At 41.7% G+C, this 25,396-nt stretch overlaps 2 protein-coding genes across 8 annotated transcripts in view; one reads left to right on the top strand and one right to left on the bottom strand.

Annotated features, from left to right (window-relative positions):
• Positions 1-5,381, top strand: part of LOC118290068 (kelch-like protein 29) — a 192,074-nt gene extending 186,693 nt beyond the window's left edge. For all 6 annotated transcript variants that reach the window (XM_035617404.2, XM_035617406.2, XM_035617405.2 and 3 more), the window contains 2 exons: positions 651-795; positions 4,095-5,381. In XM_035617404.2, the coding sequence (XP_035473297.1) occupies positions 651-795; positions 4,095-4,278 (329 nt within the window). In that variant the 3' untranslated portion in view covers positions 4,279-5,381. The remainder of the gene's footprint in view (positions 1-650; positions 796-4,094) is intronic.
• A 240-nt stretch (positions 5,382-5,621) lies between these two features.
• The window catches only part of atad2b (ATPase family AAA domain containing 2B), a 70,916-nt gene continuing 51,141 nt past the window's right edge, over positions 5,622-25,396 (bottom strand). The window contains exons 27-28 of one of the 2 annotated variants that reach the window (XM_035617401.2): positions 15,304-15,432; positions 5,622-9,086 (exon numbers count right to left, since the gene is read on the bottom strand). In XM_035617401.2, the coding sequence (XP_035473294.2) occupies positions 9,045-9,086; positions 15,304-15,432 (171 nt within the window). In that variant the 3' untranslated portion in view covers positions 5,622-9,044. Of the gene's footprint in view, positions 9,087-9,296; positions 13,838-15,303; positions 15,433-25,396 lie in introns of those variants that run through there. The other variant, XM_035617400.2, reaches the window with a different exon arrangement.

Here is a 25,396-nt window from a genome sequence, read left to right as displayed (position 1 = left end):
TCCGAGTTTGAAATACACTTCCTCTTCCCACAGCGCGCGCGAGCGGCGGGTTTCCAATGGCACTGTTCCACGCAAAGCACTGTTTCATTTTGTTTCCCCATCATCTATAATTCTCCGGCGGTGCCATCTCAATGCCTCTGTTTTCCTCGTGTGCTATATACTGTATCAGAGTGATTATACAGTATGCAATATGCCTCCTGTTCACTCATGTACTTCAAATACATGTGCAGTGTTTTTTCTTCCCCCCCCCCCTCGTGAATCTATGGAGGTGCCAGCGAGTGTAATGCAATTGTGAATTACTGGGACTTAGGTTACAGTTATGTCGCCGCCCAACCCAAACACATTTTGCAGCAGAACCCAATAAAACCGCAGTGATTTATGAACTCTGCTTTTTTCCTCTCTTTTTCCTTCTTCCAAAGCAATCTTATGAATGGCACATCTCCGAAGTGATAAGGAGAATGTCGCTGATGATTTTTGCATGCGGCCTGGGGACCACAGGAAGAAGAATAGGGGGAGGAAAATAAATTGAGTCCATTATACTGAAGGGAAATGTGGGCTGTGAGAGAATGGCATGCAAACAATGGTTGTGTTTTAACAAAAAGCTCTCCTTTCCTTCCCCCTCCCTCTCTCTCTTCCTCTCATATCTTCAGATAACAAATACGCCCCTGCAGTGAGTCTGAACGGCTTTATTTTCATCCTGGGAGGAGCCTACGCTCGAGCTACCACTATCTATGACCCAGACAAAGGCAACATCAAGGCTGGTCCCAACATGAATCACTCTCGGCAGTTCTGCAGGTAAGAGATTATTCTTGTAGCAGAACGCCACATGTAAGTTAAATCCGCCCCGAGTGGAAATGTTAAAGAAAAGAGTTTTTCAAAATACAAATTGCAGTGTGAAGCTTCAAAACCACTGACACTACTGCACAGCCTCAGAAGATGTGTATGAAAGCTCGGGCGTAGTGATCTGTCAGTCGTCGTGTTACAACATGGGTAGGACGGCCGCCCAGGGACAATGTGTTCAGTCCAGCTAATTCAAATTTGAACACAACCGGTTGTGGGCTGACAATGTTTGTGAAATGTGAAACTTCTCCCTCGGGAGAAAACTAGCTTTCTAATTCATGGCCTTGATTCTTTTTACATTTGCTCGATCAGCAACACCGCCGCGTGTCGCGCTGTGAGAAATGGGAGACATCTGTTCACTTGATTTCATCAACTGTCTTTGAAATCACTCGATCTCTCCATTTCACGCCGACTGACGCATCGGTCACTTGTATCCCTTCCTTTATTTATTTGCATGAAGTTAGGTGAGAGTCACGTCTGTGTTCTAAAGAGAAAAGGTGTGTACCGCAGAAAACTGCCTGACACAGCTTCTCTCTTCTCTGAACTTTTAATAGAATTTGTGGACACGTAATGGCTGATAAGGAGGGAAAATGAAAATGAACAACAATGGGATCGTGCCCTAATGTCCAGGTCAGCTGGAGCCACTGAGGTGTGCAGTTCGCTGGATAATGAACTCAGCTTTGCGAGCGCAAGCTCTTTTTCTTTTTGTTTTGCAGAAGAAACGAAAGAAAGAAAGATGTGTGAGATACATTTGGGAAGCAATTACAGACAGTGATCTTACATGCAGAATGTACATCCTAAATCATGTTGTCAGAGTTATTGATAAGCTGCGCCAGACCACGGCAGGCAGCTGTTCTGCTACATTTAACTAAGTCTGACGCGAGAGAAGGAGAGCTGCCGAAGGAGAAGCTCTCCGTCAGAAGCAGTGCATGCTCTTACACAGAAGATGGAGTCTAGCGGGTCATCGTGCAGGAGAGCTGGTATTCTCCCCCGGCTGCGTCCGGCCCCCTGCGGGCCCCCCCACCTCCCCTCTGTTTATCGAGAAGAGCAGCTCCAGGCTTTGCCCTGCGCTCGCTCCATTTGGGATCAGCTGCGCTTTCTCCCCGAGTAGATTTAGGCTTTATGTAATAATCTTTTTCAGTCCCAGCAGTGTTGTGAATTTCTGCAATAAGACTGCATGTTTTTTTTTTTTACCCTCTCTCTGTCTGTGTGCGGGAATGCGAGCAGGCACCTTATGTAAATGCAGATCGTTACAAACCCCAATAGGAGTACAAAGCCCTAATCAGCTTACAGCCCAAGTTTTAATCCTCTCTGCACACAAACTCCTGTTTCTGTTTCTCATATCAAATGAGCACATTTGTACAGATATTTGCTTTTTCATTGGTTTTCTCTTTTGGCCTCAAGAGGGAATGTAATGTGTGTGGTATTTTTTTTTTCCCTTCCCAGCGTAAAAAGTTGCCTTGTCGGGCACGTCGAGAATGATGTGAAATAAACTGAGGCGTGGCCCACGGCGCGACAATGCAAAGCGCGTTTTTAGAGATGTTGTCTGGTCACGATTACCAAATAGGGGTAACGTTCCTGCTGCTGTGACTCATACTCTACTACCCAATACCAAACCCATAATTGCTTATTTTCACCTACATGTCTTCCTGACACTGATGACCTCATCATTATTTGTGCCAAAATTGGGGTGGTCACTGTGTCAAAAGCTCAAGCAGGATGACGGCAGCTAGGACGGCCTTCTCTGTTGAGTGCCCCGCCTTGAATCCAGACTGGTTGTCCTGCTGGAGATACGCAGAAAGTTGAGTTAAGACAACACGTTCAAGTGTTTTAGAAAGAAGTGGTAGAAGAGAGACCGGTCTGTAGTTTTGAACATCAGATGGTCGGAGCGTGGGTTTCTTCAAAAGAGGATGAACTTCTGCTGCTTTAAGAGTCGGGAAAGTAGCCAGTTGTCAGAGAGGTATTGATGAGGTGGGTGAGGAAAGGAAGGAGGTCAGGAGCAATAGACTGAAGAAGGTGAGAGGGGATAGGCTCAAGGGGCAGGTGGTGGGAAGGGACCAAGGATAGAACCATACTGGGAGATGAGGAAGGGGGTATAGGACAGGTAGTGTCAGTAGGGGGGGTACGGAAATGAGGAGCGAATGTCATCTATCTTTTTTGCAAAGTAGTTCACAAAGTCGCTCGGGAGAAGGGAGGAGGGGGATCAATGAGGGTAGAGAAAATGGACCCATCTGGCTCCGTGGTGAGACATCACGGAGCCAGATGGGTTGGGCTCACCTGCTGAGAGGTTAGAGGACAAGGTAGAGAGAAGATGGTCTGTGGCAGAGTCGATAGGGAGACACGGAGCGAAGTGGGCAGCGGACAGGCACAGTACGAGTGGAAGAGGGAAAGAGAGTAGGACATGACGAAGTGGTCCGAGACATGGAGAGGGGGGACAGAGTTCTCAGTGGTGGAGCAGTGTCTGGTGAATATGAGATCAGGTTGGTTGCCCGCTTTGTGAGTGGGGGGAGAGGTAGAGAAAATAGTAAGTCTGAGATGTTAACTTCTCTGTCTGGATGATAGAATCACTGAGCAGTACCAGCTGGTGGGTTACAGAGACGGTTCGTAGGACGAAGGAGTAAAGTGCGGAAGGGGGAAAAGAGAGAATTTAACAAACCAGTGCCCTTCCCCTCTGCCAGCAGGGGTGGAGGTGTTGTCAGGTGGTATCAAGGTCCCAGTGACAGCGAGAAGAGTAGTGTACAGGAAAACACACCCATGAAAGAAGAATAAAAAAATGAAATACCTGCCCCCACGAAGGACTCCTCCGAAAGACTCCCCGTCTTTGTCCGTCTCCGTCTGCCACTGACTTTTCTACACAAGTGCTGATTGTCAAGTTGGTATAGATGTGCTAACCACGCCCCCACAATGAATTAGAGATTCAAAGGACCAGTTGGCAGAGCAGTTGAAACTACCTCTTCTGACCACTGAGAAACAGCTGAAAACAGAAACGTTTTCCACCTTAGTCAACAAGGATAAACAGAAAACCTAAAACAGGCAGAGCGCAGTTATGCAGAAAAGGCCAATTGCGGAAGAGTAAATATACTCAGCTGATCTAGCAGTCTTTGAGTAAAACACGATCGGAAAATGTACAGACATGAGTGGGATCACCCGTCTTTCCTGGATACATATGTAGATTCCAAAAATGTTGAACCCACTTTTAGAAGGAAGACAACTGACCAACACTAATCTAATTGTGTGTGCGTTTGCTTGTGCAGTGCCGTGATCCTGGACGGAAAGATCTACGCCACGGGGGGAATCGTGAGCAGCGAGGGTCCGGCCCTGGGCAACATGGAGACCTTTGACCCTTGCACCAACACCTGGGCGCTGCTGCAGTCGCTGCCCTGCCCGCTCTTCAGACACGGCTGCGTGGTCATCAAAAAGTACATCCAAAGCGGCTGAGGGCAGCAGGCGCCCGATCACAGCGGGTCCGACACCAAACACCAGCTGAGCACCGGTTGTGGGACGATGTGCGACGGCGGCTTGGGTCCAGTCGGTCGGCCGGTCGACGACCTCTGGACTTGACGCCAGCATCCGTCCACCCGGTTACCCGTCCCACCCCCACCCCCCAAAAGCCCTGTGCAGAATGTACTCATGTTCAACTACTCGGCCATGTCAGGTGGCGATGCCTAAACCTTCAGTACTGTACGTGTCATGGTAGTAGTTCATCCTCTCATCCAACAGGCACAGGGACCCTCTTAGTAATCTACAAGCTCCTTCTTTTGTTCTGTCGTTTCCAGATCTAGGTGAACTCACCACCTCCCCGTGTCAGGTCCAGATTCTTGTCCCTTTGAGTAAATTGTGTTTAGACTTTATAGTCATTCACCCAAGCGCCGTTTCTTTGTGGTCTATGAACATTCTTCAAGTAGTAACATCTACAGGACAGGAGGAAAAGTGAAGGAAAGGAATGTGACTCTTCCTTTTGATTTGACGCGTTCCCTCTCTCTCCCTCCAATATGTCAGCTAACAAAATTCCCACAGCGAGTGTGAATTCATAAGTTGAATTTCTTTTAATCCATAAAATCTAGGGCAGGTAGTGTTTCAAAAGAGAAAATCTTCATTTTCTCTGTCTTTGGCAATTCCAACCTGATGTGGGGAAAAGAGAACGGATCGAGAGGGAAGGGATTTCTCCTTTCCACCGACGTCTGATCAGACGTTCCAGTCGGGACAGTTCCTCCGGATAAAAGCACAATATTCACCTGTGACTGTTACCATAAAAGATATGTTGACCCATTTTTTTTCCATCCGTTCACCTGTTTCTCCTCCCACCATCTTTTTGTTTTGTACAATGTGTTTCATTGCAACCCACAAAAGATGTTGGGTTGGTATTCTGTAAATACAGGAAGGAAATATGTATATTTTAAAAACCTGAAGGCAATTCTGTATAAATGTTTTTAGAAAAAAAATCCGATAGGTTGGACTCAAATGGTATGTCTGTAAATCTGTACCCAAAAAGAAGAAATTAACAATTGTTATTGAAACCTAATACATAAACCAGAACAATGGATGTTGTCAAGTCTGTTTTTTGATGTACATTACATTTTTCAGATTTCTAATGTGCATTTACCACAGAACAAGGGTGAAAATAACATTCATAAAAGCAACATGGTGTGGTTTCACTGATATAAGGTTGCAAAAACATTTTCCAATCTGCATTTCCACAGCTTTCTCTTTGTCTACAAACCACAGTCTTGGCTTCCCAAGTTTTCACAACTCTACAGTACGAACACAGCGCTCTAAAATCGTACAGTTTGCACCTTTTATTCAAGTATATCACAGCAGTTTATTTGAGAAATACAGTAAATGTTTCATTTCAAATATAACTTACACTAACGTAACAATTGTGAACAGGTGTGTTAAATACACAAACAAATCGACAAAGCTATGAAAGAGTCTCGACTAAATCAACTGTGGAAAAGAAATAGGGAAGAACTAAATTATTGGGGATAGAACAAAACCCTTTCTCCTCCTGCATACTTGACTAAGTAGTCTCAACTACCAGACAAAAATTGGTTGTTAGTCCAAACTGGCTACTGTTTATAACAAGAAAGGAAGATCACAATGTATGACATTTAAACTACCCATATATTATTTCCAAATGTGTTTTTTTAAATCCAAAGTTATTCTCTAGGCAGGTGATCAAGAATAAAAAAAAGTCCATCTGGTCCTGTTTCTCCTCCTGGGGTTGTTCTACACAGACACTACGTTTTAAATATCTGTTCCGCCCTAATGTCTGTGTCTTCCAGTATGCCACAGTCTGTAACAACTCAAAAGGAAACACCGAAACAATGAAATAAATAGAAACGTTGAAAGGGTACGTTGTTGCGTGTTAAACCTGAGAGACCTGTAAACCCTTTATTCCCCTTGCACACGCCCCAAATAAAATTTGCTACACAAACGCAACGCGGTTCAGCTAAATTGTTAAAAACGGACGCGTGGCGCTTCCCCATTCTTTCAAATTCCAACGTACAAAAAGACAGTTTGCTGAATGTTAGGTGTAAAACATGTTTAATATTAAATAATCAGAATTATGAGATGAAAATCTGCCAAAAAATAAAAAAAGAATTTTGGGGGGTATTTATATGAAAGAGGGACAGATCTAAAAACGCCTCCTCAGTGTCAAGGAACAGTAGAAATGGAAGAGAACCTGAAACTAAACCATAAAATATACGGTCAGTGAATAACCTTAAAATTTATGCAATCGTCATCTGGCTCAAATGCAAACATACATAACACTCTGAGAGATATAAACAACTCTTGGATTACTGCAGCAGCCGTGGTCGCACTGATCTGGTACCTACGGGGGTACTGAAGATGTTGCAACAGTATTTTTAGGGTGCGTGTGTGTGTAAAATACTGTTTATGTACCCGGTAAACAGTTTTAGCATTTAAATAAATTAAGCTGAGGTAGCGTTGTTTTTTCTCTCTCTCTCTCTCTCTCTGCAGTAGTCCAAGTGCTAACCTGTCATTGCCAGTTTACGTTTCGTCACCTAGAATCTGAGAAAAGGCAGAGGTGAGCTGCGGTCAGAGGTTTCAAGGACTGGACAAGAGTGCTCTGAGAAAATAAGAAGAAGGAGCCTTCTGCAGTCTACACCTGCTCGAAAGTACGGCATCTCTGAGAAAATATCAACATAGCACGAAAAACCTCTGAAGCGTCAGTAAACGCCTTCAGTTACTGCCGTCAAAAAAAAAACGTGCTGTGTTGGGCCACAGATGAGAATCCAGCTTCTCTCGCCTGGTGTTGAGAAAACATAACAAAATAAATCCATAAAGTCGGCACACACACACACACACACACATATGTGAAAGGACAAAAAATAAAAAATCATTGTAATGCTTTAGACACCTTAGTGATGGGCACTGCCTAGAATGACCTTGTTCATTGTGGATTCACAACCCATGCAAAAAACGTCAACAACACAAATCAACTCAAAGCAAAGCACCTTGTAAAAAAAAAAGAGTAAAAAATAGTTATCAAATACACAACATAATAATAAATCGGCTGTATGAACATCTAACAGAACATATCGCAAAAACAATTCCTTTGAACAGGTGCGGTTTCGTCAGCACCTTTTTGAGGGAGTGGGATAGCGCTTGGCACAAGAGATCATTTGACTGACATCGTCATTAGTACTACTATTATTATCAACATCTTTCCTATGAAAACCCGGAGAAAAGATGAAGAGAAACTTCTCACACCTGCCGACAGGTCAAATGGTTTTCAAATGCCTTTAAATAATTTTGTTGACCCAGGTTGGCGTTAAAACCGAGAAGAGATGTAAAACCTAGATATGCTATTAATCGACCTAATGACATTGACATATATACAAATTATTTGTTTTTGCTTCAAGGTCACTGTGACCTCAGTGGTTAAGACCCCTGCCCCAACTTGGGGCCAGCTCATTGTCACGAGAGTGAGTAAATAAAAAAATCCTGCTAAATATATATCAGAGTTCATGAGGTTTTAAATAAGGCACACACTAGGCAGTGCAAAACTACAGACGCGTTCCAATTTACACAGCTTCCAGTTTCCTCAGCTGGGGGGAGACAAAAAAAAAACAACTGGCTCACAAAGCTCGGGTGGGAGGGGGAAACATTCATTCTGTGAATGAAGTGAGGGAGGGAGGAAGCACAAACTATTCAGGACACGGAAATCTGCTCAGACTGCGGACGACAGGGGCGGACTGTGAGCAAATGAGTCGAGCGAAGGGGTTTTTACCGCGGATCTGAAGGCTTGCTCGCTTGTTCGCCAGTAACTGTTGAGACAAACTCTGGGGACGCATGGGGGGTTGTAAGGGGGCTAACAGCCTTCCACACCTGAAGACCGCTGTAATGAAGAAGACATAATCGCCCCCAGTCCTGCTGTGCTTACATCAGCAGGTCTGCGTTCGCACTGGAAAAGTTCTATGTAAACTCCAGTTTCGGGCGAGTGTCCTTGACGGTGGCTCAGACGTTGAACTAATCAAGTAGCTGAGGTGGCAGAAATAAAATGAGCCGTGTGATATTGTGGTGATAACTGGCCGGCAATGACGCGCTCAGCGACGTAGTTCAGCGATTCGGAATATTACCTGCCCCCCATGTAGCGGGACTTTGCATTCACACTTCTGCTGGTGAGGATCCAAGATTGTGTGTGTTTGTAGAAAATATGTGTGTGTGTGTGTGTGTGTGTGTGTGTGTGTGTGTGTGTGTGTGTGTGTGTGTGTGTGTGTGTGTGTGTGCGCGGCTCGCTACACAAAGAAGCGGCCAGGTTGTGATATGACATCACCCGATCTGTTGGTTTTGCTAGTCGTCCACGTTAACAAGTAATCCCGAGAGCAGCATGGATAAGAGTTAGGATAGCACCCGTGTAGCACCAGAGTTGCCCGTCACCATTGGGTGTGTGCACGTGTGTGCGTGTGTGTGTGACTGACACACCTCCAGGAGTTTGGTTGTGTAGAATGGCTCTGGATCTGGCCAGGTTCCTGAGACGATAGCACCGTTGAATGTCTCTGTCCTCAAGCTCGACCTCCTGCTCCCTCCCAGCAAGAGGGCGCTGGGTTTTTGTCTCTGTTTGTTTTTGTGTCGAGGGCTGGACTTAGAGGCTCCTTCACGTTCTCTCACTCAGTTTGTGTTTGTCCTTGTGGTCCCGGGCTGTTCAGGATCTACCTGACAGGTCTGGTTCCTCCATCTCACAGGAATGTATCAAAATGCTGGATTCTCTCCTCCATGTCCTGCACCACAAACAGAGAGACACAAACACATACTGCTTAGTCTCAGCCACCACAGCAAACTCGGATGCGTGTGTGTGTGTGTGTGTGTGTGTGTGTGTGTGTGTGTGTGTGTATAAAAGCATCTGTGCGAAGGTTTCGATGTTACTTGGAAATTTCCCACAGCAAACAACAGCTTTCACCATGATAAATGATGGAAAATGAAGCAAAGCTGTGCTGGAATGAGACAGGCAATTTTTCTCAGCATGAAAACAGCAGAGTTTGACACTGACTAAATCTGAACAGAGCCGGAGGAAGAGAGATGGATGTTAGCCTGCAATAGACCATGATTAATGTCTTGAAGACGTTACAGTGTGTGTGTGTGTGTGTGTGTGTGTGTGTGTGTGTGTGTTCCCTCATCTGTATGGCTCAGTCAGTGCGACACACGCCGCAACGAGATACCAATCGACATTTACAACAGTTAAAAAATACCAACTTCACAGGGGGGCAACAATTTTACACTTGCAAAAGAGAGAGGGGGAGGACTTTTCCAGGGAGACACAGTCCTGCTTTACTGAAAACTTTTGCACCAACCTGGCAACATAAGTGAGAAGGTCAGAGCTGTTTACATAATTATCATCCATTAGCAGATAATACAAAGGCCTGTTCAGCACAAAGAAACACAAAAACACTGATCTTTGAGTGCCGCAGTTATTTTAACATAAATCTTCCTGCAAGTGATTGTAAAATAATTTACCTAACAAAAAGAGAGAAAAGGGCAGAAAAGGTTTTGCTGAAACTGAAATGAGTAGTTGATTAATTGTTTATTTTTCTGATGGGAAAGTTTTTTATGTAAATGTAATGCAATAGTTCAAAGACATCAGCTGCATACAGCTTCTTAAATGTAAATATTTGCCTGTTTTCTTAATATCTTATAATAATAAATGTTTTTGACGCATTAGCTACTGGACAAAACATGCAAGAAACATTTTCTGATATTTTATTTACCAAACCAAATGAATTAAGATTGAAAATCAGCTTAATTGTTACATGTAGCCCTGAAATCAGAAGTGTTCAAGGTTGGTTTTTTTGAGCCGGTTTATTGAAAAGTTGTCCTGAACACCATGTTCTTTCACTCTTTTGATCACTTCAATGCCATTTTACAGCCAACTTCTGATTATCCTTGCCATTTATAACCCTCTCATGCCCGAATAAAATGTTGGACTGGTGCTCAAGTCTGAGACTTGAACCAGACAGAGTGCATGGTGGCCAAATGTTCATCAAGGATCATCACGATATAATGACAACCATACACGACACGCTTGTTCTGAACAGGTTTAGCAAGGGTCACAGGGATGATGTCACGCTTCATGTGATTCCATTTAATACCATTTATAACATCCATTAAAACACTTTGCACTGGGAGCAACAACCCAGTAGCCGAATGGTTCCATTATTGGGTCGCTCCCACCTCCTTTCCTGTCAAAAGTCACCGATTTAAAAACTTAAAAACTTTAAAAGCTTCAGTTCGTCAGGTACAGAACGTTTAGACACTTCTATGCTTTTAACACCTTTCTGTTTAACTGACTTTCACTTTAAACCCTCACACCAACAACACACGAATAAGCCCTTTGCCACAACCATACACTCTATAAAAAAAATGGACCTAGACTCCAGGGACAGAAAGTGAAGCCAATGCAGAAGTGCCTGAAGCCTGTATTCTCCTGAATGACCAGCAGAGGGCGACTTCCCTGGTTGCAAAAAGAAATATGTTTCAATAGAATAGTCTATGAGTAAAAGATCCTACTTCTCACTTGATTTATAACGTCAGTAAACATTTACCAGAGGAGTTTATGGTCCCAATCTCTAGTTTCAAGTCTTCTTCAACACAGCATGATGTTCATTTTGTAAATTATGGTCTCATTTAAAATGGCAGTTCACGAACCAACGGGCGGCGTCACGGCGGGGCCGACACTTGTTGCCAGCTTGACGCATTGCACCTCTGTGATCGTGACTCTATCTGCCTGAAGACCAATCACCTTCTCATCCTGAAGAAAACACAGCAGACAATCTAACAAGCCTCTGCAGCAATCTCTCACTATCCTACTCTGTCTGGGAGAAAAAACAGAGAGATTTCCATAAGCCCTGTAGCTGCCAGCCAAATTCCCTGAAGTCTAGACACCTACTTTATAACTGGTTTTAATCAAATAGTGACCAGGTCCCTTCATTTTCCTTGCAGAAGGTAACAGGCCTTCATTTGAGGCAGGCTTATATTAGTTAAAGGTCCTAATTTCTAATTCTGTGTTTGATAAGTATAATCGGGTGTATTTTGGCTTTGTATTTTATACAAAGACTCGTTTGTCTTCTGCTGTATGCCCCTCGCTGAGCGAGGAGAGGAGAGGCTACGGTAAAAACCTGTGAACCAGGTGGAGTGACGATAACTCGACTTGACAACAACTACGCTCGTTACCGCCTGTGCAATAAAAAGTAACAGGCAGATAAAAACTTCTATTAAACCCCCTGTTCAACAAACCTGTAGAAAAACCATATTGTCCACCGTTTGATCCGCAGTGTCTGGGCAGCATGTTCTACAAAACCACAGCGTGAGGGTGAAACTACTGAAGTGAATTGTTATGGAGAAGTTCAGACAAAAGCTGTCTGTCTGTAGTCTGATTATCTTAGTTTGGCCCCCGAAAGTGGGGAATTCTTGTAAAGTGAGCTACTGTCTGAGACAAACCAGCCCCCCTCTCTCTACCAGCAATACCTGCAGACGGTGAATCACAGCAGTCGCAGCAGAGGGAGGACGACAGAGGACCGATACTGACTCATGCCTGTGTTCTTCTTTCTCTCTGAACAAAAATATTTATTTTTCTGATATTTTTCCAGTGACATCTCTTTGAGTTAAAAGTGATTTGGGGGTTGTGAACATTCCTGTTGCTCCTCTAAAAACAGTATTTAGTTGTAATGGCAGATGCAACAAATCTTGCAGTAATATAACAAAGTGAATGCTCATTCCTAATCTTCTACTTCCCAATTCTCTTTTACAGTCAGAAAACACATTAAAATGTGCAATAATTAGGATCAGTATATATGAGGGAATAGTGGCATTACTGAAGGGGGCATTCCTCCGAAACCCCCATAGCTGGCTTCTGTTTCTTCACTGGCTGTCTACTCCATGTCCTGTGGAAAGCCCTGACTAAAAGTTATCCTGTGCGCCGTCCTCCTCCTCTAGCATGGGTGGAAGTCTGCCAACATGTCAGGAAGCTCTTGCATGGATAATGAGTAAAAAAAAATGTTCCAGAATTACAGATGGAGTTTTTTTCCCCCAATGAAACTATCAATACCACACATCAAAAGAGAAATCCAGCGCCGTGTGCTCCACGCTGTTAAGATGTCATCAGCTTGTGATGTTCAATCCGTTCGTGACAAAGGTATCGTAAATTGCTTTGGTGTACCCACCCTCTTTGAACCCATCTTATCTTTTTCCACCCCAGTTACTGATTTCCATCATTTCCCAGATCAAATTTTCTGCAGCCCCTGGGAGAGCGGGGTTCTCTGTGGCATGTAGGTGTAGATTAGGAAAGTAAGAACAACAACAATGAAAGTTTTTGGAGGGGTTTTTTTTTCATAAAGGAAAAAGAGTCAAAAGAAAACAATCTTGTGTATTGTGCCTGGATGAATGTGTTGTCTCACAAGCTACTGACAGCAGAATCACAACGATGAAAAAAGACAACAACTGTGTTGTTTGTCTGCTTTGTGACGCTTTTCTCTTTACATATCTGTTCAACACTGGTACCAAGTGTCTTGAGAACTCTCAAAAAGAACTTGCTTCAAAGCCAGATGTTTACTATTCATGATTTAAAGAGTACACATGCTCCAAATTTCTCAACAAGCCGTCAGGTCAAAGTCAGGTCATCTACATTTCACTGCAGGAATCAACAAGACGCTAAAATTAAAAACACAAATAAGCAGAAAGGGGTAACAGACTCTTATGATATTCAGCTAACTCAGCCAGTGGCAAAGCGCCCTGGCATCACACAGATCCAGGTGACAGGTCAAAGGCTCCTACAAAGTCTTTAATTGCATTCTGAGAGAGAGTAAAAATGTATTACTGAGCCTTGGGTGATTTGAACGCCAATTTGTAGATGGGAGGATGGCTGGCGTGTTATTGTGTTAGAGAGCGGAGCCGGTCCCTCTGGCCTTAACCGGAGGCACGGTGCAGTCCACTCCATCTGCTGAAAGGTCAGCTCCTCCACAAGACTGAGACAAGCCATACCCAGCGGAGGACGGGGGCAGAGTAAAGGAGACAAATGTATGGACACGCTCCATTTTACCCGGCACTACAGCACACCGCTACAGTGCAACATTAAGTGGATATAGCTTCCGCCTCCCGCATACGTCTGTGTGTGTGCCCGTGTTTTGTTTTTTGAATTCTCTGGGGAGAATCAAAGAGACGACCCGCCACGTAGTCGTGATGGGTGTTGGAAAGCGCAGGCAAACAAAGCACGTGCCAAACGAGCTGACATTTCCGCTCTGGGAGCACCAATTTAGGCTGGCAGTCGGAGACGAGCCCAGACGCGCACCCTCCCGTCCTCCACCAGCCGGCCTGCAGACAGGCGGCACCACCTGGCTGACTGCTCTCTCTCTCTCTCTCTCTTCCTCTCTCTGACATCCTGACAGCCAGCTCTGGCTACCGGCACCAGGACACTGCCATTCCTGGCCCTGCTGTCTCAGCTCTGACATCTTCCAGCAGCAGCAGATGACCAGATGGGGTTCTGGGAAAATATACAGCAGCTTATTCTGCATGGAACATTTTCAAAAGAGATTAGAAATGAAAATAGAAAGATAAAAAAGACCTTGGATCTTTTGTTGATCCGTACTCACAATATGCACTGGATTTTTGTAAAGGCTAGGACGGAAAGAACACACACCACACTATGATATTTATTTTTTAAATGATTTTACAATTCATGACCTTGAATAATAGTTTCTACTTGACGGTAATTAGAAACTTCTATTTTTAAGATAAAATTCTAAATAAAATGTCCTCATTAGATCTTCTTGTGCAGCAACAAGAACACAAACACACACAAAAAAACTGAATCTCAACTAAACCATTTCAGCCCGTCCTCTGATGCCTACACCAGGCACTGGGTTTTGTCATGATGAATGTGAATTCAAGATACCATTCCCCTGTTTCAAGCAGGTGTGTCTATACCGCAGCTCCCAAAAGAAATATTCAATTTCAAACAATTCTCAGATTTTGTTTGCCCTCATCCACTTTTCCATCACGCCAGGAATGTTATGACTCAATCATAAATGTAAAATGCTGTTAAAAAAAAAAACTCTAAAAAAAAAAAACTAAAAAAAGAAAAAATGGCAACATGTAACTCAGACTGAGTTATTCTGAATTGAGGCAGTAAAACATGCTGGATAAAATGAAAAAAAAGAATTTAATAAAAAGAATTGAGGCTATAGCCACCAGACCATTGGTCTCTAACCTTGCAGAACTACTTAATTCTCCTCGTTTATATTGTGCACAAAAGATGCCTCGGGGCCTCATATTCATTTACAACTACATTTGGCCTGTTCGCATGTTAATTTTTGAGCAGTGGTCTGTAAAAATGGTCACATTTTAATGGCCCAGACAATCAATTGAATTGATTGAGATATACATAATGAAAATGACCATTAGTTGGGTAAAAACAATGTTAAAATACAACATTATATTAGCGATTTGTTTGAATAAGAAATAGGTCCTCGCTCTGACTTTGTCAGTGACTCGGGTCTAATAATAATAATAATTATTATAATAACAATAAATCTGTGAAGTCAGAGACTTCTCCGTTCTGACATCACTGTGTAAATATCAATAAAAATATTTGAGAAGACAATTTCAATAATAAAATCCTAAAATTTCATATTTTTGCAACCCTATATGGGAAGCAACTAATAAAAAAGGGATCCAAGTTGAATTTTAGTGAAATAAAGGTCAGCACAATAGTATCACTTAACTTGTTTGTTAATTTTCACGGTTCTACATAAAATCTTATTCAATCAACTTAGATACCCTGCAATCTGACAAACTGCATTGTATTATTGAACGTTATTTATATATATAATTTTAATGCAACCGTAGTGGCTCGGGTACTCTGTCCAAACGTTCTGGCGACACTGGCTTTGCGTTCGACTTTGCTCAGACAGTTAAAGGCACTATTCAGCGTGCCTCCCTCTCACTGACCTCCAGTAGCTGGGTCTTGTCGTACTCTCTGCGGTACTGGTAGATACACTGGCTGAGAACGGAGTACAGTCTCTCCAGCTGTTCCACATTGTAGCCCTCGCTCTTCTTCACCACCATGTCCAGTAGCACCTGCAGGGAAGGACGCAAACAATCACATTAGAAAAAATTATAAACAGTATTAACACATTCATTTTTACTGATAAGAACTGTCACAATATGTGAGAATTTCACAAAACAATTTTGGAACCAGGACAGCAAATAGATAGGATTTTGTTGAGCGGTGGCTGCCCACCCCTGGCAGCGGGGGAGCAGCAAGCATACATCTATAGAAAATAATGTTTTCGGTCAATTTCATTTGAACTTTGTTCATTTAGTTTTTGTCTCAAATGAATCACACTTGAAATATCACATGTTATGACCCCTACCGATCCCTGCAGTGGATCAACTGGCCATTTACAGCAGGAGGCTACGGTCAGGTCAGGTCGGCTGATTGAAGTAATGTGGTGACGCCCGTGTAGAACCCAGGCAGTAAATACTAGTCTGCTGTCATCATCTCTTTCCCTCAGCTCCACATCTCTCCAGGTTTTAAGGTTTGTATGCCATTTTTCTGCGTTCTACAGAAGCAAACGCACTTCTCATTCATCCATTAATGCCATTGACTACTAATGTAGTTTCTCTCCACACTTCGTGCCTTTAAGTGTTTTTTTGTTTATTTTCGATTGGCAATCTAGCCTGACTCGTCTCCCCTTTTTCGTAACAATAGCTATACCTACAAGTTTTGTGCAGATAGACGTTAATCTCGATGATCAAAAATGGCAAGAGTGATAACTGGATACTAGACCAAATGATTGTGCTTGCTTCAATATATATATATATATATATATATATATATATATATATATATATATATATATATATATATATATATATATATATATATATACACACACACACACACATATATATACACACACATACATATACATATACACACATATATATATACACACACATACATATACATATACACATATATATATACATATACATATATACATATACATATATATACATATACATATATATACATATATATAGATAATTATCTGTAGCAGCAGTCGTGGCCGTTTCAAATCAACATCAAATTTGATTTGCCCATTTGTAGTTTCACATCTGCATCTCCCGCATATAACACACGCAAGCACGCACGCACGCACGCACGCACGCACGCACGCACGCACGCACACACCTCTGACTGCACAGTTTGTGTTTAGTGCCCACAAGGATACTGAAACGGAGCGAGGACATCATAGACAGACAGAACAAGCAGATTTCTTGGTCTGCTTGTTTTCCATATTTCGTGGTTGTAAATAAAACTTTCGGCCCCAAATTCCAAGTGAAGTGAGCGTGAGCCCTTTAAGGCATGAAGAGCCGTTCCTTTGCGATGTGCCTTCCTCGCTCCCACAGAGAGACTTTGGCTCATCAAGGATAGCCAAAATAACTAATAACTAATACATACTACGTTGAAGAGTGAACCAGACACACATTGCAATACAACAGAAAGAAACAGAAGATGATTTAAGAGGCACTTGCTTATTTACACAATATATTATTAACATGATATCGATATTCAACTACCATCAACACTGGTACATTGCAACAGCCCTCTTACTAATATTAATGACCGTGTGTGTGGAGAAGCAACAATGGAGCAGACACACAGCGCTGAACAACTGGTCACACAAACTGAGCGCTGATGTTGGTGCATGGCGATGTAGAATTTGGAGGTCAGCAGTATTCAAAAGCAATTAAGATCAGAGTGACAGCTAATTAAAGCTAATCATAATTAGAGCCAAGTTTACATTTCACTGCTACTTTAATTAAAACATTCTGGACAGTCAAAAGCCCTTTTAATTGACCCGTTCCTCACATTTTACCCGAGCCAAAGTATGTGTGTACGTGTCTATTTAAACACAGGCCTCAGAATGGGAGAGCGACGGCATGATAATTAAAGTTACCATCACCGACGCAAAGGCAAACAGGGAAGTCTCGGCAGAAATGAATTGGTGTGTATGTGACGGAGACAGTGACCAAGTGTTGAATGCAAAAATCCAAGGCAGTGTCAGGCTTAATAAAGACGCAAATGTTTGTCAAAGCCTCTTGTCCGCACGTGTCTGACAGATAATTGCAGTGAGCAAAAGGAAAATTACTGAACTAATTGCTTCACTCGATCGGACTATGATTTCTGTTTAAATGGACAGAGCAGTCGTCTTCATTAATGGTTACGGACCGAGCTCTCACATCAACAAAAACTTCAGTGAAAACTTAATCCCAAGACAAACTTAACTCTTGACCAGATATTTGACTTCAAGAGCGGCACTTCACTTTGCAAGGACATCTTTTACTTTGCAGCATGTACATCTCTGATGGAGTTGAGGAAGTGAATTCAAAGCAAGAGCCACCCTTGGGACCCACCCGTTACCATTAGCGATTCAGCTGCTTACCCAGAGCTCTAGACATGAATATCACAGACAAGGCTAATTTGTCTTTTGCAATGTGACAGTGTAAACATTATGGATATAGAGTGGCATTAAAAAACTTGCACACCTGGTCAAACCTTCTGCTACTGTGAATAGCTAAGCGGGTAGAAGATGACCTGATATCCAAAAGACAAAGTTAAAGAGGACACATGCTTTGCATATTTGGAGCAAGATTACTTCCATTGCATCCTTTTTACAGTTTTAAAATACCACAAAAGGAAAAGGGCATGAAAAGAAAAGTTTGCCCACTGGTGGATGGATTGGATGGTGAGCACCTATTAACACTTCCTTTGGCAAGAATCACAGCTTTTAAACGCCTTTTAGCAGCTGAGAGTCTTTCAAGATTTGTTTGGGGGATTTTCATCCATTCTACCTCACAAATGGCTATTTAGTTCTGTGAGATGCTTTGCTCTTTCTATACACAGATTTTCAATGATGTTTAGGTCAAACGACCGGAGGCCAATGGCAAAAGCATTCGCCTCTTGTGTTTTTCCATTGTGGATTTAAAGGTATTAATAATATCACTGCCCTGTTGCATAAGCCATCATCTTTTCATCTTCATATTCTTCTTTTTTTTGCGATGTTCACTGTGCCGCTGGCTGCAAAACAAACCCAAAACACAATCGATCCACCCCAACAGTTGGAGAGGTCTTCGTGAAATTCTTCAAGGTATTTATTTCATCTCATTGCGGCCAAAGAGTTCAAATTTAACTTCATCAGTCCAAAGGACTTGTTTCCAAAATGCATCAGATTGCTTTAGATGTTCCTTTGCAAACTTCTGAGAGGGAATTTTGTAGTGATGACACAGGAAAGGTTTTCTTCTGATGATTCTTCCATGAAGGTCATACTTGTTGACCAGTCGACCTGAAGGTCTTTTGCAGGGGGGTTTTGGGTTGCCTTTCTAGCAATCTTATGAGAAACTGCCCCAGATAGGTTTCTGGGTCCACTTGACCTCTAACTAAGAAATGCATGGACAGATTTTCATCAAACTTTGGAGGGTATCTCCAGATGATCAACTTTTTTGAGCAGATCGGTCAGGGGCCGGGAAGAACACGCATACTGTATTCATACAGAGGTATTTAGACGGGGTCTGCCTGTCAGCTGAGAATTGTATGCTTGTAAACTGTGCGCACACAGCACAAGCGTTACCTACTGTCACAAGTTCATGCTGAATTTTGCCAGACTGCCAAATCCTACAGCCTTCTCCTACTTTGCAGGAATCAATCATTTTACCTAAGGTCTTATATGGTTTAAATGGCATCATGATGACCTCATTATGACATTGAAAATCACAACCGGGCTGGTCACGATAACCACTTTTTGTGGCACAATAAATTGTTCCAGAAAGGTTGCGCTAAACAATATCTTTTAAAACCATTTTTTGATACTGAATCATGACATTTTATTGACCAAACCAGTAATTGATTATTCATACGACGAGAACAGATGAGAGGACAGAAGTAGCAAGACTTGCTGGACTGATGTTCACATTCATTCTTACGTCAACAAACAAGCATGTAGACACAATGGCTGTTATTTAGGACAATAAAAATCATTGATTTCATATTCATGTATCGTACGATAAGTCGATAATGTAATTATCCCGACATGCCTGATCACAATATGAAACAGGTTAGCATTACCTGATTGGCGTATATACAGCTTCTTTCTTCCAAGTGAGACCCTACAGTCAATACCAAGAAGAAAGCATTTGAAATCTCTCTGGTATTTTGTGACTGAAATCGGATTTCATTTTCCATGCTTCACCAGCCTGACTTCCTTACCATTCTGAACTCAAGAGCCTGGAAACATGGCTTTGAGTAGATAATGGCTTTCAAATATTCACACTTCCATAACTTAATCTGACAGTCAAGGAGGATTCACTGGTGATATGCCTTTGACATAAAAACCTCAACCTGGCCAATCTAATAAATTTTGGTCCCTTGACAAATAAAAAGTGCATACAGGAGAAGACTAAGACTTTCTCTAATATTCAGAATTCAAGCAGTGATAATGATCATGGAGGCCGCCTTCAAAAGGTGCAGCTCTGTTGTGATCATATTATATTAGGTTTTTTTTTCTGCTGTTATAAAGTAACTCTGGTCTAATATCAAGGGACTTTTTTAAGGTTTCTTTGTTTCAACTCAGCCCCGAAAACTCATAAAAAAAGGGGGCCAAATGGAGCATATCACGGTGAGATGCCATTTTTAACAACATTTGCATAAAAGCTTTAATAAGCATCATTACAAACCATCTCGCATGTGTGTAATAATGTGAAAGAGACAACACTCTAGCCTTCCTTTCATCTGACTGCTACTGCATTGCTTTCTATTTTCATGTTTTCCATCTATTGCTTCAAGCGCATTTCACTACTTTATAGTGCACCTGCTCTCCTTTATAGTGCATCTTCTCACCTCCAGCCCATTTCAATGTTTTATAGAGCCTCTCCTCACCTCTTCTTCAACCCCATTTTTTTTCAGAGACTGTCGTTTTGACTTTGTTTCCAATAGGTATCTTTTTAATTTACTTCCTCTTCATGTCTTCCCTCTCTTTTCATCCCCTCAATTTATTCTCCCATCTTACTGTTGGCCAGCTGATTGTAGCCGGGTACTTCCTAGCCTTTGTCAGCTTGATCAGGGTGTCTGCAACAGTGTGGGCTAAATGGTGTGTGTATGTGTGTGTGTCCTACACAAGCTCAGTGATTGAGTGGGCTCAGTGCACACAAAAGGGCAGTAATCCCATGCGTTAAAGAGTGCTACTGACTTGGACCATTTAACCTCACCCACTCTTAACTCCCCGCTTCATCTTCCCATTCCCATAGTCTCTCGCAACTCTCTCGATCCCCGTTTTTCTTCAGTACGCAGATGGAGTGTATGGAGTTACATCAATTTCTGCCTGTGACAGGGGATTTGATCATAAAAAGGAGTTTTTGACAGCTTTAACTTCGAGGATTTACTGTAAAACTAATGCTGGATTTATGTTCACATCTGATATGCGAGTGCAGAATTCTGATCAGACAATTTCATTATTTAAATTGCGTTTGATACAAAACAAAACTGAATTAATTGTAATTAATTCTGAGAAGGATAATAAAAGAAGAAGTGCAACCAGATTCTGGCGGGAAACTGGGCACAAAGACAAGACGCACTTGTCACACAGTGCAGCAGCTCCGCTATTTAACCCCTGACCTATGAGTCAGACGACACGCTGATTCTAGACACACTATCGACAATGCACGCATTGGCATGCTGGTATAACTCTTATTTCTCATGCCCTCCACACCCAGTTAAGATCGCAGAGAGACAATAAAACTGCCACTTGGTCTAGATTGCTACATTTTTAAAAACTCATGAAGCTGTTCTTCTGAAACTATATTTTCAAATTTAGGACCTGCGACTCCACTTATTATGACATGTTGCAGGGCACATATTAACAATGAATAAATGTCACCTGAGACATTTTACAGTATACAAACTGTGATAGTTGCCCACAACAACAAAAACAAAAACAGCAAAAACATTTTCCATTGGTGTTAGGTTGTTAGGTAATATGAACTCATCCCTCAGCCCTACAGTTTTCACACACAAAAAACCCTTAACGTTGCCATTAAGTAATTATGAATGTTGATGGTATTATAAAAAACGTTATGGTTGTTCCCCACCATAACGTGCAAAAATATGGCTGTGGTGCATAGAACTCACTATTATTTTGTACTTCAAGTAACTGTGGTATACCATCCTTATTATTCTTATTCTTTAATAACCGATGGAAGCTTCACTGGCTATATGCATGCATGTAGGTGAATGTGTATGAAAAAACTTCTTCAGTAATGAGCGAGAGAAAAGGGATACCCGACAGTTGGGGGGGGGGATCTGAAGCACACGTAGTCACCAGGGACACTGTTAAGCCTCAATATCTGTCTCTCCAAGAACAATTCACTCGACTTCTTCCTGTTGGATGTTAGATTTCCTTTGTTTCTAACACCAGCAAAATAACGAATAATTTTGGTTTTGCTTGCTACCGCGTGTGTGGCTCCAGCAAGGGCAGGATGTGGCGATGGCACTAGTAATGACATGTGGGTGGTAGAAATATCTAGTCACTGTGGCAAATAATGTGGCGTACAGGGCACTTGGTCACACAGGTAATGCAATATTGATAGCGCAGCAAGGGTCAGGGACAATCATGACAAATCGCATTACCATGGTCTCAGCACATTAAAATTAAATGCTCTTCCCTTTTCAACGGGCAGTGTAAAACCCGCCTTGGGTTGACACCTCCTCTTAAATATGCAGTGCTTGGCGTTACCTCTAACATTAAAAGCAGAAGAACACACCAGGCCGTTTAATAGCTGTGAATTCCCTTAACTTCAGTATAGAGGAGGAAGGCCATTTGAATAAGATCTATATGAAGCTACATGATTTAATACATTAATAAGGGTTAGGATTAATCCACTGACGGTATAAAATGACATGACTGGTTTACTTGTGGCCTCATTAAAATGTGAAGATGTAAATTAACACACCCATGTATTTCAGCATTGATGTCACCAGATATTTGTCAGTGAAATTTACATAGTGGAAAATAATACATTTTCAATTAAAGGTGCATTGGCAAAAGAGACCCAGTCCGACAACATGAATAAAACATAAAATAAACTTATGAATAAACAAAACAGTTATCACATTCGTTGTTGTGTTAAGAGTTTAGAGATTCCAAACTAAACCAGGACAATAATAATAAGTGCTGGATATTGTCACCGATCTCCCTCTTTGATCTGATTTTGATTGACCTGTCCAAAATCAATTCACGTTGATTCGATTCTAATTTATTTACATCGGATAACTACCAATTTTGCACAAAGTATTTCTCAGAATTTATCCTGGAAACTTAAATGCACTCAGCATTCAAGAAGTGAGCAACACTTCTGTCTCCTTGACTATAAAACTATGTAAAGTGAACATGAAAGGCTGCATTGTAAACACATTTCCCCTCTATAACCTGTGGATCAAGGATTTCTTTTCCTTTGATAATGCAAAACGCCAAAAATATCATACATCCCCATTTTTTTAAAGTCCTACATGTGACAGTAACTGTAAGTGGCAGATGCTTCAACTAAGTACACATGCACATTAATTATCACTGCGAGCACAGACAGGACAGAAAATGGTAAGTTTGCTCACTAATTCACGTGCACTGTTTGTGTTGACAAGACATAAGCCTGATATCTGCACACAGCTGTTAGCAATTGTTAGTTCCCCAGCAGGGACACGCTGAAAGAATCCAAACATTGTTCACTCGGCTCCCTGTGAAGGAATCTTTCCTTCTTTTTATGTATTTTTCCATTTATTAATTAGTTTTACATACAATTACATACTTAATAATAAAGTATGTAATATTTGGCCACGATTCTCCACACAGGTGCACTGTCATTTACGATGACAATTCATTGTATTTATCTCATGTGTAGCTGTTTGGTTGCATCTTCTCATTATTCATCAGCAGTTACCATAGCAACCAAAAAAAGTACAGGCATTAGAGTTAGGACGGCCAGGGTGCCCGGTAGGAGGTAATCAGCCAAGATAAACCGCCAGCACCTTAAAGACTCATGGTCTTTTGGTTGCCCAAGTTGTCTTTTAGAAGTACAAAAGTATTGATGTATAAAAGTACAATGTGAGGATCTGTGGATTTAAATACTGAAAAAAGCACAGCCTTCAGATGTAGGTGGCATTACACAGTGTTAACTTGTTCTGCACATCTCTCTTCTCTCTGATGCATCAAACATCAATAAAGCACTCCTGCTTACAACCTCTTGGGTCTCCTGACATTTCTTCCAGCAGCTGACTAGAATTCCATCACAAAACCCAAACCAAGAGCTCACATCAGTGTATTGGGTCTCCCTCCCTCTACACGATGGATGCCATCTCTAGATCAGCTTAGAGACAAGAGTCGATTGATCCGTCCCTACTGTAAACTTGCTTAAACTTTTTTTTTTAAATTATATATATTTAATTTAATACATTCAAATACCATTTTCTCCTTCTCCTGATTCTGAAACCTGGAATGGAAGGTATTGAAGCAGTTTCTTTCTCTTTTAGCATTAACATCATTGCAGATGATTGCATTTATTAGCACAAGTATTCCCAACACTGACTAAACTACCGTATGAATCTTAGCTATTATGGTCTTATCCAGCCATGTCAGATTATGGATGTAATTGTTCCTCATTAAACCCTACAGTTTGCCATCATGACATTATGTAACTGTGTCAGCGAGGTGTTTTTCATAAAATAGCTTGGGCTAAATCTACTCAAAATATTACTGAATAAAATGCATCACTGTCAGACAGTGTCCCAATTTGAGGGCCATTATTGTCACTCAACTCCCACTATTGGCCATTATTCTTATGAGGAGATTTGGGCTGATCCAAGGTGATTTTTTTTTTTCCCCCTACTTAGAATTACTTACAGTCTCCAACAATTCAGTTGGGAGCGAGTATTCATCAGGGTGCAGTTAGGTGCAAGATCAAAGTAACAACAATGAATAATGAGATGTAAAAATGATGAAGCAACCTTTACACTTCTGATTTTGTTCGACATTCAGTCATTTGATTTCATAGAATAAAGATTCTATGTAAGAGGTGCGTCTGAAAAAAATATGCCTGGTAAGTAGGCTACAGGAAAGAATTTTAATATTTCATGAGTTCAAGACAGCAGAGTTCCAATATCACCAGGTAATGAAGGAGGAGAAACTCTAGCACTGCCACAACACAAAAAAAAAACTCACTTCCTCACACCCTGCAAAGGAACTTGATGCAGAGATGATGTTTTCCGAATAAATACACTGAAGGCAAAACCTTAGATATGAGAAAAGTTTAGGACTAGGCCAAGGTTATGGCAAGGATTAGCTATTGACCAGCTATGGTTAAACTTAGAGCAAACCTCAGGGGAAATAAAGGTTAATCAATGCAATGTCCTTTACATGTGTAGTACAAACCAGCGCGTGTTGTAGAAGGAACTGTGTTTAACACTGAAATGAGCTGACCCAAGCACAAATAATTTTCAGACTGGAAAACTGGACACATCAAAATAAGCTCTTGCTGCTGCTCAATTCTCGAAAGTAGAATTCTGTCGTTTATGTTTTTGAGAAATCAGGAAATGAGGCTTGTAATACATTAACATGATCCGCCTTTCAAAATCATCAATTAAACACAACTATTAATTGATAAATGAAAACACATTTAAAGGAGAAAAATTATGCTTTTTGCAGTTCCCCCTTTCCTCTATTGTGTTATCCGTGTATGTAAAAGGTCTGCAAAGCCAAGGGACATCAGTATGTTGTGTGCTCTATTGACACTACTGGTCTTCACATGCACGGTCAAGAGGCGCAGATATGCAAACGCAATTACATGCAAATAGCCGCACTGTCAAGGCCGTCAAGGGCAATGAATGAAAATAAAAGAAGCACTTCAAACACTGTATACTTTATTGACATTTAAAGGCCGGTCCAGCACTACTTTTAAGCCGCTCTCTTTTTCAGCAGACATGTGGCGGGGC

This window comes from Scophthalmus maximus, chromosome 18 (assembly GCF_022379125.1).
Source record: "Scophthalmus maximus strain ysfricsl-2021 chromosome 18, ASM2237912v1, whole genome shotgun sequence".
Taxonomy (NCBI): Eukaryota; Metazoa; Chordata; class Actinopteri; order Pleuronectiformes; family Scophthalmidae; genus Scophthalmus; species Scophthalmus maximus.
This window is presented reverse-complemented; position numbering and strand designations above follow the sequence as displayed.